Source organism: Syngnathoides biaculeatus, chromosome 7 (assembly GCF_019802595.1).
Source record: "Syngnathoides biaculeatus isolate LvHL_M chromosome 7, ASM1980259v1, whole genome shotgun sequence".
NCBI classification, from domain to species: Eukaryota; Metazoa; Chordata; class Actinopteri; order Syngnathiformes; family Syngnathidae; genus Syngnathoides; species Syngnathoides biaculeatus.
In genome coordinates, this window is record NC_084646.1 from 14,738,223 (window position 1) to 14,751,577 (window position 13,355).

Sequence of the window (13,355 nt, forward strand, 5' to 3'; positions counted from 1 at the left end):
CTTTCAGGGATGTACCTGTCCGACCTGACCTACGTGGACTCGGCCTACCCATCCACAGGCAGCATCCTGGAGAATGAGCAGCGGTCCAACCTGATGAATAACATTCTCAGAATCATATCGGACCTGCAGAGATCCTGTACTTACGGTGAGATTAGAAACATACCTTTACTGGTAACACAGTGTTTAATATTGTTTTTGGAAATCCACTGTATCATTCTGAAAGCTCGTTTCTCATGTTGCTGTCCTCTATAAACGACACTGACATGGGGAATGAGGATGAAGCCAACCTGGCAATTTTCAACCTGGAATGTTTGTGTCTTTTGTCCATGGCACGATTCTTTAGAAACAACTTTGACATGGAATGCTGCCCTTGTGTAAAGCTACATACATTCCAGACCCATCGCCAAGAGGTTTATAATCTGTGAAATAGATGAACCATATTGTTTCAATTTAACTTTTACCCCTCCCAAGCACATTTAAACATATTAAAGTGAACGTCAATACACACATCCACAGATTTTTTTCCATAGTGCCTATTTTCTCTCGCTGTCAAGAAGTGGGCGACTCGTATAACATCACTTGGAGGAAACAAAGACTCTCCAAGTCAGAGAAAAATTTGTTGCTTCAGGATATAAAGTTGATTTTTCAATTTTCCAATTTTGTAACAAAGCCAGGAGACTACCTGTGTGGCGGTATTCTACAATTTTCCCTGTTTTTTCTGTGATGATGTTCTTCCTTCATAAGCAGCCCCACCAGAATGTGGGGGACAGTCAACACAGCAGTTTCCTCCCACCCTGTTGTTTTAAAGCAGTTGTCCCAACAGATGCTAGCTGGTGTGAAAATTCCTACAGTTCCAGCAGTATCCGCCAGGTCTTGTGTACTGCATACGATCACTATGTAATAGTGGCGCCACTATTCATCCAAGCACCCCTCCTTCAACACCCTATCTTCATGTGTCTTTCAGATATCCCACTGTTGCCTCACATACAGAAGTACCTCAACTCAGTCAGGTACATTGAGGAGCTGCAGAAATTTGTGGAGGATGACAATTACAAGTAAGTGGCTAGTCAGTCGGCAGCACGACATATTCTTTCGGAAACACAAAGCTTATTTTATTGATGTTCTGTTATTCAGGTTGTCACAGAGGATCGAGCCTGGTACCAGCACGCCACGAGCTAATGCCTCCAAAGAGGATCTCGCTGGTGAGCGTCCACCCACCCCACACACACACACACACACACACCACACACACACCACTACCACCACCACCACCACCCCCCACATCACTCATCACTCAAGCAATGGTTGATCTTGAAGCCACCTGGTAACACAAAGCAAAAAATTGACCGCTACAACTCATAATTTAGAGAAAAGAAAAAAAAAAGTCACCTAGTAAATTAAGCTACTGCTTCACTTGTATACAAACCATTACAAACTACATTTTCCATAATGTGTCCCCTTTTAATTTGGCTTTCTGTTCCTCAGGCCAGGAGGCGTCTGCGTCCCCTCTGTGTGGCCGTAAGTGTTCGGTGGCAGCCGACATTGTCAAAGTTCCAGCTACGCCTCCCTCCCCGAGGAACCTGCTGCCCTACGGACACCGCAAGTGTCACAGTCTGGGCTACAAGTCAGTATTTTCACACATCCGACATGTCTGTTTTGTCAGCTGATACTGATTTTTATTTTTTCATTTTTTTGCTGCGTCCTCATAGTTTCATCCACAAGATGAATACGGTGGAGTTCAAGAGTGCCACGTTCCCCAACGCCGGCTCTCGCCACCTGCTGGATGACAGCGTGATGGAGAGCAACAGTCCCACTCGAGGCCAGGCTGAGAGCTCCACATTGTCTAGTGGCATTTCACTTGGTGAGCACTACCAATGGCCAATATGGCTTCTAATAAAATCTAAAGAATGTTTACACAAAAATCACATTTTATGAATATTTTTTCCTGTGTAGAAAAAGCAAATGACTGACATTATTCAAAACCAAGTTTTGCTTTTGTGGTATTTTCTTGAGTTCACCTGATACCAAACCAGCACAGATTGCCCCACCCCCAAGCAATAATTTGCATTAACCACCGTCCACATAAATAAATATTTGCATATGTGAAAATATGTCCTTCCTCTTGTACAAATGTCTTGTCAAAACATATGTGCGGTGGGGACCAAGTTCTGCCATGATTGATACTTTCAAACCCCCCCCCCCCCCCCCCCCCCCCAAGTTTTATAATAGCCTATAGATGCCACAAAATGGCACTAAAGCTCTAGTAACGCGTTTCAACATAGTTCCTTGACACCAAAACCAAAATTCCCACAATGGCATAAAAGCAGTTTGATGTTCTGCTAAAAACGTGCCTAAATCTTGATCCTCCCCAATTTAAAAATATATTAGAATAGTCTCGATGTATCACTTCAACAATACCATCATGGCAAACAATGAATTCTTTCCAATAAGGAGTTTGGAATTTTCAGGTTGACCGAGCTTTTGTAATGCAGCTCCTCTGTTTTTAGTCATGTTGTTAATATTCGCAGTACACAAAAAAATCATTAGTCACACATTCATTTGATTTAATCATAAACCTCTCTCCCGACCATTGTAAGCACCTGTTCGGCTACTTTGAGCCTTGTGATTTGTACAATTTTTTTTTTCTCTCATTTTTCAATTCAACGTAGGGAGCAGTGAAGGGTCAGAACTCAGCGAGGAAGTGTCGTGGCCGGCTTTCGAGAGGTAAAGACCTTATGATAATAGTCCTCGTCCATGTCAGCACCATTTTTTTTCCATTGCAACCATGATCAAGATGATGAGTATCTTCATCCTTGTCATATACATTACTCAATTCATCCTGCTTTTCCGAGGCCGGCACACCTCCCCGCCTACAATGCTCCTGAGGTTTTAAGACATAAGAATGTCTTGAAATCATGTCAGTTCCCCCACGTAGTTGCTATTTGACTCCAAGCCGGATTGAAAATGACCATCCACCGAAAAGAAGAAGAAAAAATAAAAGCCCTGTTCAATTCTCTCACCCCATATTACCCATCCGTCTTTGCACTATAAAGGGAAAACAAGAATTTTTTTTTTTTTTTTTTTTAAAGTGTGTTCCGTGCCGCCTACCCTGTCCTATCTTATCCTATTCTGAACAGGACTCGGTTCTATCACTCTCTGGGCCCAGTGACCCGCGTGGCCCGCATCCCCTACCGAGGAGTCCTGAGGCCCAGCAGGTATACACACCCCGACCAGAATACCGAACCCACCCACTTCAACCCGAACCTCTCTTATGTCCTCACCTGGTGCCCCTATTTCAGTGCCTTCCAGGGGAAGCCGCTTTGAGCTCATTACAACTTTGTGTGTGTGTGTGTGTGTGTGTGTGTGTGTGTCCTTTCTTTCTCTCTGGTGTGTTGGGGTGATAAATCAGGCGAAGGAGGGGAAAGTGATTCTTGGTCTATAATCTGCCTTTTGCTTTCCCCTTTGCATGTTATCCAGAGACACAGTCAGGCACAAGTGAACCAAATGTATATGTGCAGTATGATTACATTGTGCGGCACTAGTATTGACATACTACAATTTTGACATCCATCCATTTTCTTAGCTGGTTATCCTCGCCAGGGTAATGGGGGTGCTGGATCTTATCCCAGCTATTATCTGGCAAGAAGCAGGGTTCACCCTGACCTGGCCAATCGCAGGGCACATCGGGACAAACAGCCGCACTCACAATCACACCTCGGAGCAATTTAAAGTCTCTAATTAATGCACGTTTTTGGGATGTGGGAGGAAACTGGAGTACCCGGTGAAAACCCACGCAGGCACGGGGAGAACATGCAAATCCCACACAGATGGGGCTAAGATTTGAAACCCGTTACTCAGAACCGTAAAGCCAACGCTCTAACCACTTACTTCACTGTGCTGCTCGATTTTGACATTCACACTGTAAATTAAGGATGCCCCAGTATTTTTGATTAACTCACAGTTTCAGGGGAAAAATAATTGAGGACAAAGGATTAGTTTATTACTTTTTACTGAAAATACGAGCTTTTTTGTCTTGTATTCGATTATTTTTTTGTCATTACTTTTTTCTCATAAGATTATCACTTTCTACCCCCTAATTTGAAGTTTGACTGAATATACAATTTCATTTTCATAAGAAATATGCCTTTTTAGCTTTTAAAAAAGGTTTCCTTAAATTGGTATCAAATGTGAAAGGAGGTCACTTGCAGAAGGACAAACAGCCAATCACACAATACAAATTAAGAAGGAGCTGCTGTTGCCACAGCTCACATCAGTGTTCACACGCAGAGTAATTAGCCAACACGATGCCAGCTCCGACATCACTGACTGGGCCACACCCCTTAAAGGCATACATCTTGCACACAAATTCTATAGTACATGGAAGAATTGCGTATTATAAAAACTTATTTATTTCATGCAAAACAGCAATTTTTCCTTTAAAAAAAATTGTTTCATTTAATTCAAAGAGGAATTCTTTTGAAGTAAATGTAATTTTGTAACGAGCTTTTTGAGTAAAGAAATTAAACTCTGAAGTTGGTTTTCATTATAGAAAAGATTGGGACTTTTTTTTCTTCTTGGAAATCAAAATTTTGATCAAAAATATTTGTAACAGATTTAATATAAAAAGTACTTTCTAATATTTTTTTAAATTCAATGACTTAACTCCTGTGATCTTAAACAAGCCTTTATTTAGATTATACAACTTTATGCTCTTAAATTTAAAGCAAGCCTTTATTTGTAATAATCCATTTTTTTTAACATTTGTTACTAATATCTATTTACATTGGTGTCCTAACTGCAAACCTATTCTAACACAGTTGACAGATCATAATTACCGTGCATATTTCATGGAAACACTTCAATAAAGCTCTCAGCATACTTTCAAGTTGGCTTCACAGATTGTGTCTCCTCACTACTTAGCTATTCTCCACTTGTTGCCACGGCGCATGTTGTCATGCCTGTTTTTTATCTATTTTGTTGAAAGGTTTGTCGTCCACATCTCTGCTGACGTCATGTCTTGTGTCCCCTGATTTTGTAGCTCGGCGGAGTCCGAGGAGCTTGCGGTTCACTTGTATCCCGGAGCGGTGACGGTGCAGGGGGTGCTGAGGCGGAAAACCGTACTCAAGGAGGGCAAGAAACCAACGGTGAGAACGTGAGGAACGCACGGCTTACTCTGATTCATGATTTTGACTTCCTGGTCATTGTTTTTCTTGTGAGATGTAAAACCCTTTGAGATTATCCAAACAAAATCTGGAGCTGTCTGGCTGTTTACAATCTGGCTCCCTGTAGCATGGCTGATTCATGAGATGGACAAAGCACAGCAACAAAATCTCCATTGTTAATCCAGCCAACGCACATCAGGAATATTAATTAATATAACTTCCATTTCTCCCTTGCACGACTTCTTGTGCGTGTGAAATGTGCCTGCTGTCCTCAGTGATCTTATTTGGAAGTAACTGCACCCCAATGAACCCCCTTCAAAATTACGCGCCAATGTTTAGTCTGCTTTATATTGAGAATTCTTAAATGATACTTTTTGAGGGTTTTTACATTTTACAGGCAAGTCCGGATTTAGATTTGCATGCCTCTAGTGTGGTACCACGTTATGCCACAAGATGCAAAGCAGCAGTGAGGTCTAGAGAGATGCAGCCTAATTAACAGAAAAAAGCAGAGGCAGAGAAGGTCCCCAACGAACTCCAGTAATAGTCGTTGTTCCTACAGAGTAGAGAGCATATATCCCCGAGTTTTGTTGTATGCGCTATTTGTATGGGTTGCTGCTCCATGTGTAATTGTGTGTTAGTTATTTGAGTGTTTATAATTACTGTCACATCTATTCTAATTTCTGTATGCACGTCAATGGGATTTTGCTTTTTATGTCCGCACTAAGATATCTCAATTTTCATTGGACAAAATTATAGGGTTTGGTTGGGGTTAATTGTGACGTGTATGTTTAATTCTCCTTTTCCAGTTTTGAAATCAACATCAAGTGGAAGTGAAAAACATCTTGTAGCAAGCACACTTCTGCCTCTTGTTTTTGAGGACTGTGCGAGCAAGTCATCATTTTTTTCCCAACTTGACATGTTAGACTGTCTTATTGATTGACTGAAAGGTGGTGCTAACAAATAGTTTGTTTTTTAATGATGTCTTAAGTATGGATTATTAGGTTTAAATGTGCTGGAACGGCAAAACTATTTTTAAAAAAAAAAAAAAAGCTTTTCACTGATCATCGCAGTTGGGTCTGTAATGTATTCTCCACGATAAACGCGGTGTTCCACTGTATTGTGAATAATATAACTTCTAGAACATTTGTCTTAATTATTTTTGTGTGCCTGCAGGTGGCGTCCTGGACCAAATACTGGGTGGCTCTTTGCAGTACCCATCTTTACTACTATCCCGTCAAATCCCTGAAGGCTACAGAGAGAAAACATGTAAGACACACACACATTTTCAAGCATATTCCTGTCCTGCGTGTTGATGAGAGACTGCATGTTTTCCAACACTTGTTTGCCGGTGCAGGTGATATCTATTAAATGTTTATTGAACAATGTAAGAACGTCTCTCATGATCTTCGTCTGACGCACGCACACACAATGCGCTTTATGTACAAGCATCAGCAGTTTTGTCGGACATCTGATAGCCATTATTTACGTTTGTGGTACACAATGATGTCAAGGAGGAACCATTCCTCTTGGTGTGCGGCAGAAGGGGGGGAAACAATGATCGGCCTGATGATGATTGATTTTATTTGGTTTGAAGACTGCCTGATTGCACAGTTAACTTAAGTCTAGGTACGCACACATTGATACATTTTCAGAAAACAATTATCAATATCTTTGCCTGTATTACAGACCAAACCAGTATCCAGTTTATCATTCATTTTCTACATTGTCAATTTGCAATAATGTCCTGTTTCTAAATTAAGGGAGTGAATCTTTTTTTATCTGAATCATTGGAAAAACAACAGATTAATCACTATCATCGTTATCAACATAATCGTTAATTCTAGTACGATGTGTTGGTCATCTCTAGTACATAACATACTGTAAGAGCAGTTAAGTGTGGTACACACAATTATTTTTAACATCCTAACTGACTTTTTTTTTCCAACACAATACTCACAAATGACAGGGTAAAAGATTTGTAACTGTAAATATTATTATTAAAATAGTTTTCCGAGCAGATCAGCGGGGGGAAATCACTCTTAACGGAGTGTACACAAATCTCACTGGATAATCTTTCAGCGACATCTGATAATCTAGCCTTTGCGGTTTGATTGCAAGTGACGCAAAATGCACAAATTTGGCCAGAACATCGGTATGCGTGTACCCCACATAAGTGTGTGTTTGGACTCTGTTGAATGTTGTACAACGGAGGAAATTGCTGCACAAAGCCCCTTCCCTTATTCACATTGACAGCAATGTGAAGTGAAACTGCGCAGGAGCCAGGCTGCGTGCGTGTGCGGACAGATGGTAGCACTCATTGACTAATGAGAGCAATGGCATCATTCCCATCCTGCGTGTCACTCACGGGCTAATGACAACCTTCTGTCGGATACGCACACACGTACGTTAACATTGTTTCCCGGTTTCGTCCTGACAGTTCAAGTCAAAGTCCAATAAGAGCGTGTGCGTGGTGGGTCTGATGGCCATGATGGCGGACGATCCCGAGCATCCGGATGTCTTCATGCTCACCGACTCGGAGCACGGTGAGTCACACGCCCGCGCGAGCACACATCAAGCAGGGGTCGGCGAACTTTGGTGCTTGAGGGTTTTGATTTGTAAAACTGATGAAACAGCTGGAGTTTGGGCAACTAATTAGAGTGTTGGTCTCACAGTTCTGAGGACCGGGGTTCAAATCCCGACCCCGCCTTTGTGGAGTTTGCATGTTCTCCCCGTGCCTGCGTGGATTTTCTCCAGGCTCTCTGGTTTCCTCCCACATCCCAAAAGTGTGCATTAATTGGAGGCCCTAAATTGCCCCTAGGTGTGATTCTGAGTGCGACTGTTGTCTGTCTCTATTTGCCTTGCGATTGGCTGGTTCGGGGTGTGCCCCGCCTCCTGCCCGATGACAGCTGGGATAGGCTCCAGCACTCCCCGCGACCCTCGTGAGGATAAGTGGGAAAAGAAAATGGATGGATGGACTGATGAACCAGGTTAAAATTTTAGAAGGGATTAAAAAAGTTTAAATGTCTGTAGAATGTGACATATTTCATTATAAAACATAAAATAATTATTGTCATTTTTTTTATTTCATGATTATTATTTTTTTTCCTCTAGGTAATACCTACAAGTACCAAGCAGGCAACAGGATGAATGCCTTGCTGTGGTTCAAACATCTGAGTGCTGCATGTCAGAGCAACAGGCAACAGGTACTATTTACATGCTACATTAACTTGACAGTTGAGCTTCATGTGGGGTCTTTGTTTTAAATTAAGACAATATGGAGACAGCAGTTGTGAGGCAATAAAGTATATACAGTACAGATATACTGAGTGCAAAGTGGATAATTTGCGAATACAAGTTGGGACTGAAGGTTTTCTTACTTGCTCAACCCAAGTCACGACTGAACTTGCTTGATTTTTGCCACGGTAACTTGGACCTTACTTGAAACATGAAAGTTAAAGTCCACTTTATACTCGCATGTGTGGCAACCGCACTGACATCACTGCGGGTGTCCCACACGTTTGCCTTTATAATCCAGCGCAACCCACACACGCAATTTTTAAAACGTGCTGCAGTTCTTCTCCAAATCAGAGGTGTCTCTACAGCTGATATTGGCTTCGACACAGCACGGAGTTTTGTCAGCACATTTTGGTTATTTGTACCAGCCGACTTAGCGTTGAACAATGCTTTGCAATATGGAGATGTATACATAGGTCACATGATTTTATGACGTAGGTGCACGAGCTCCATTGCGGTTTCAACTCTTCTGGGAAGGCTGTTTATGGGAATTTTTGACCATTCTTCCAGAAGCGCATTTGTGAGATCATCAGAAGACCTGGCTCTGTTGCCACTCTAATTCATCTCAATGGTGTTCTCTTGGGTTGAGATCAGGATTCAATGGCGGCCACTCGGGTTCATCCACACCAGACTGTCATCAATGTCATTATGGACCTTTTTTTGTGCACTGGTGCACAGTCATGTTGGAAGAGGGAGGTGCCAGATCCAAACTGTTTCCACAAAATTGAGAGCATGTAATTGTCCAAAATCTCTTATGTTGATCCATTCAGAGTTCCTTTCACTGGTACTACGGGGCCAACCGCAGCTCCTGGAAAAACTGCGCCACACCAAAATCCCCCTTTCTACCAAACTTTACACTTGGCACAACACAGTCAGATGGTACCATTCTCCTGGCAACTGCCAAACCCAGACTCATCTATTGGATCGCCAGATGTAAAAGGATGGTTTGTCATTTCAGAGAGTCCAGCGGCGGTGTACTTTTCACCACTGGAAGGCATACTTTGCATTGCACTTAAAGAAGTAAGGCTTGGATGCAGCTGCGTGGCTATGGAAACCCATTACGTGACACTCTCTGCGTGTTGTTGCTAAAAAAGCCACGTGAAGTTTGGAGGTGTATAGCGATTGCCTCGAAGGCTGAAAGAAAGTTGGCGACCTCTTCGTGCTGTGCGTCTCAGCATCCGCTCGTCAGTTTTCGTGGCCTGCCACTTCGTTGCTGTCTTTCCCCAAAGGCTTTGGCATTCTTATCATAAAGCTGAAAGTCGATCGTGGATTATTTAAGAGCAAGGAAATTTCGTTACTGTACTTGTCGAACAGGTGAGAAGGATTCTGTCACGGTTCCGCCCTTTCATTCTTCTCATGAGAGCCACCATTCTTTCACAAATGTTTGTAATAACAGTCTGCATGCCGACGTGCTTGATTTTATACACTTGTGGCCACGGAAGCGATTGAAACACATGAGTTTATTTGAACGGGTGATCCAATATTTTTGGTAATATATTGTTTTGTATATTTTGAAAGAGGTTTGGGTGACACCAAGACGTAGTGACGACATGTGACTTACGCTTACCTTTAACACACACATATCGTACACTTCGCTTTTAACATAAATTTCTCCCCATGCAGGTGCCAGCCAATCTGATGTCATTCGAGTGAGCGCCCCAGGAGGGGGAGAAGGGAGATGGCGGTGGAGCCTTTTGACGCCCCCGCTTGGAGCTTTTACTGCCCGATAAACCCAGTACTGCCCCCCCCTTGGCCTCACTGCAGCTGCCACCACTGCCTTAATAGAGAACCCTATTTGTGTGTGTGTGTGTGTGTGTGTGTGTGTGTGTGGTGTGTGTGTGTGTGTGTGTCTGTGTGTGTGTGTGTGTGTGTGTGTGTGTGTGTGTGTGTGTCTGTGTGTGTGTGTGTGTGTGTGTAGACTTATGGTCTTCGACTACTGAATGAGGAAGTGCACCACTGCTCTTGCGTCTGATTGGGTGATTGGACTCGTGCCCACCAATCAGCAGGAGCTCATTTTCTTCTTTTTAGATTTTCTTTTGTCATGTTGTTCTCTTTTAATGAACATCCCCATCTTCGCTTTGCTCAATGAACCAGGAGCGATTCAGAGGACTCATTTTGGGGCCATTCAAAATATTTCGGGGCCCTGGCCCACCGTTTTTTGGAATAACCCGGGTCATATCTAAGGGCTCCCCTAATATGTCACTTTTTTTTTATAATTATCATTATTGCATACCCCACCTCCCACTTTTTTGTTGGTTTTTGTCAAGCGTTTTGTATATAAAATATGTTTGTGGGGAAGCCCATCTGTCATCCTACCCAGGTACGATATTCCCAGAATCTAAGCTATAACACTCCGCTTGGACGCTTCCTCCTTTTTAGCTGTTTTGGGTTGGCAACAGAAAAACCAGCAGACTGTGAAGCAGATAGGCTGTCATGTGGACTTTAAAGCTATCTGGAGCGGTGCAGAAAGTCTTTTTTTTTTTTTTTTTTTTTTAAAAGAAAAAAGTACATAGTGTTAAATTTTTCCTTTTTGGGGGGGCTGGGGTGGGGGTCACCACAGTTGACACAGTATTACCGAGCAGTAGATTGATTGCACATTGCGTGTCTGTTACATTGAAACTGTTACATTTGTTGTCGTTCTTATAGAAATATATCTGTGCCATTTGACTGGATTTCTTGTTTGTAACCATTAACTATTCCCAGTCACTGATGATGGACTTTGGTGCAGGGATCGATTCACGCTCAGTGATGGTGTCGATCTGCACTGTGACTGACTGGCGACCAGTTCAGGGTGCAGTCCGCCTTTCGCTCGAAGCTAGCTGGGTAAGGTTCCAGCTCTTCCGTGACCCTTGTGAGGATAAGCAGCTTGGATAGTGAGTGGATGGATGGATAAATATTCCAATTTTTTAATGTAATGTGTTAAATAATAATGACATGTAAAATAATATTTTTTTTTTAAAAAAACTGTTTAAATCATTCAACATCCACCCCACCCAAAAAAAAAATCAAATCTTTTCTTGGAAAATAATTTTGTACTTAGACATTGAATTGTTGAAAAAAAAAAATGCACATCAAAAATTTTTAAAATACCCAAATAATGGAAAATTCTGTGACTTTCTTTTTTTAACCATCAAAATATGTAACAAAAAATAATTTAAACTTAAAATCCTAAATCAGCATGTTAAAAAAAAGGAAAACTATTGTACAACTCAAAATTCTGTTTTAAGATTAAAAAAAATTTTTGCATCTCAATTGCATGAATGTTTTTGTTGAATTTATTTATAGTACTGTTAACTCCTCTAACATTATTGAATTCAGATTGTGAATTTTCTCATGGAATTTTGGGAGATGTTGAATTTTTCAACATCGCAAAAAATTGTGTAAAAATAAAAAATTAAACTGATGCCCGACTTTGGTGCGGGCAGCGTGGGATCAATTCCCGATCAATGATGGTGTCGATATGTGCCCTGTGATGAACTGGTGACCAGTTCAGGGTATAGCCCGTTATAGTGTTAGCTGGGATAGAGTCCTGCGATCCTCGTGAGGATAAGCGGATGAATGGATTAAACATCTAAAAAAATTAGATTTTTTTTTTTGCACTGAATGTTGAATTTGCTCAAAACATTATTTAAAAAATCCAACTTTGTAAAACTAGTATTTTTTTATTTTCTACAATCTAGATGTTTTTTAAAGGATTTTTTTAGATGTTTAATTTTTTTCAATTGTCAGAACTGGCATTTCAAACTATTAAATTCAACTCAGATGGCACAGATGTACTTTCTTTCATATGTGTTTTTCCTAATCTGCATTGTTGCCGTGTGTGATTTTTCACCCACCTCCCAGTTTAAGCGTTCACCTTGAGCCCCAAAGAGGGGGGGGGGTCAGGGCACATTTGGGTGTTGAGTGTTCTTGAAATGCCTGTTTACATGTCAGCGTTTGCACCGTCTACATGTGGGGAGTTTTACCCCAGCTCCCGCTAATCCGCTCCACGGACCACCAACCCCAAACCCACCACACCCCTCCTCCAGTCCCAACCCGGCCATCTGAATTTAACTGGCCCAAATCAAATACACAGACTTAGTCACACAACTCAGACAATCCTGTGGCTGAATGCATGCGGAAACCAAAGCCAGGCTCAGTAGTATTCTGCACGCCTGTACGTACGTGTGTGTGTGTGTGTGTGTGTGTGTGTGTGGTGTGTGTGTGTGTGTGTGTGTGTGTGTGTATTTTTTTTTTTTTTTTTTTTTGAAGGTCCTAACTTGAGCCACTAGCAGCTTTAACACAATCGTCTGCGTTGTGACTTGAAGGCCAACTGGAAGGGACAATAACAAAATGAGCCTGTAAAATTATTTAAGAAATTAGTGACAGGGATTTGTTATGCCCATGATGCATTTAAAAAAAAATACAGTACAGTATTTACCTTTGATGAGAGCACAGCACTGTAGTGATTAATACATAACCCTCCTTTAAAAAAAAAAAAAAAAGGCGTGATTCGAATCTGCTTGCATGGGTGGGTGTTCCGGCCTCCTTCCTTGTTCTGGGGTGTCCACTTTTTTCGCCAAATGTCAGCTGGGATAGACCCCAAATCTATTATCCTAATTGTTTTAAATTATCCATTTATGTGAAAGCTTGTCCAAATGTTCCCTTCCAATGATTGGCGACCAGTCCAGGGTGCAGAAATTCAATCTTCTAGTCATTGAAGACTTGAATTGCCACATGGGTGTGTGAGTAGATGCTTGTTTTGTCTGTGCCTTGCAATTCGCTAGTGACCAGTCCAGGGTGTCCCCGGTTTCTTTCGCCGTTTCACCTCAGATCAGTTTCTCCTCACCCTTGACCCCAATGAGGATGGGTGTTAAGGAATTGCAGCCATTTCGAACACCTGTGTATGGTAAATAGAGT

At 41.8% G+C, this 13,355-nt stretch overlaps 1 protein-coding gene across 3 annotated transcripts in view; it reads left to right on the plus strand.

The window, feature by feature from the left end:
- Positions 1-12,669, plus strand: part of ralgps2 (Ral GEF with PH domain and SH3 binding motif 2) — an 88,121-nt gene extending 75,452 nt beyond the window's left edge. For 2 of the 3 annotated variants that reach the window (XM_061825440.1, XM_061825439.1), the window contains 12 exons: positions 8-145; positions 965-1,055; positions 1,135-1,202; positions 1,486-1,624; positions 1,710-1,861; positions 2,670-2,724; positions 3,138-3,215; positions 5,039-5,144; positions 6,336-6,428; positions 7,600-7,705; positions 8,274-8,365; positions 10,080-12,669. In XM_061825440.1, coding sequence (XP_061681424.1) covers positions 8-145; positions 965-1,055; positions 1,135-1,202; positions 1,486-1,624; positions 1,710-1,861; positions 2,670-2,724; positions 3,138-3,215; positions 5,039-5,144; positions 6,336-6,428; positions 7,600-7,705; positions 8,274-8,365; positions 10,080-10,109 — 1,148 coding nt within the window. In that variant the 3' untranslated portion in view covers positions 10,110-12,669. The remainder of the gene's footprint in view (positions 1-7; positions 146-964; positions 1,056-1,134; positions 1,203-1,485; positions 1,625-1,709; positions 1,862-2,669; positions 2,725-3,137; positions 3,216-5,038; positions 5,145-6,335; positions 6,429-7,599; positions 7,706-8,273; positions 8,366-10,079) is intronic. The other variant, XM_061825441.1, reaches the window with a different exon arrangement.
- Positions 12,670-13,355: the final 686 nt, after the last annotated feature.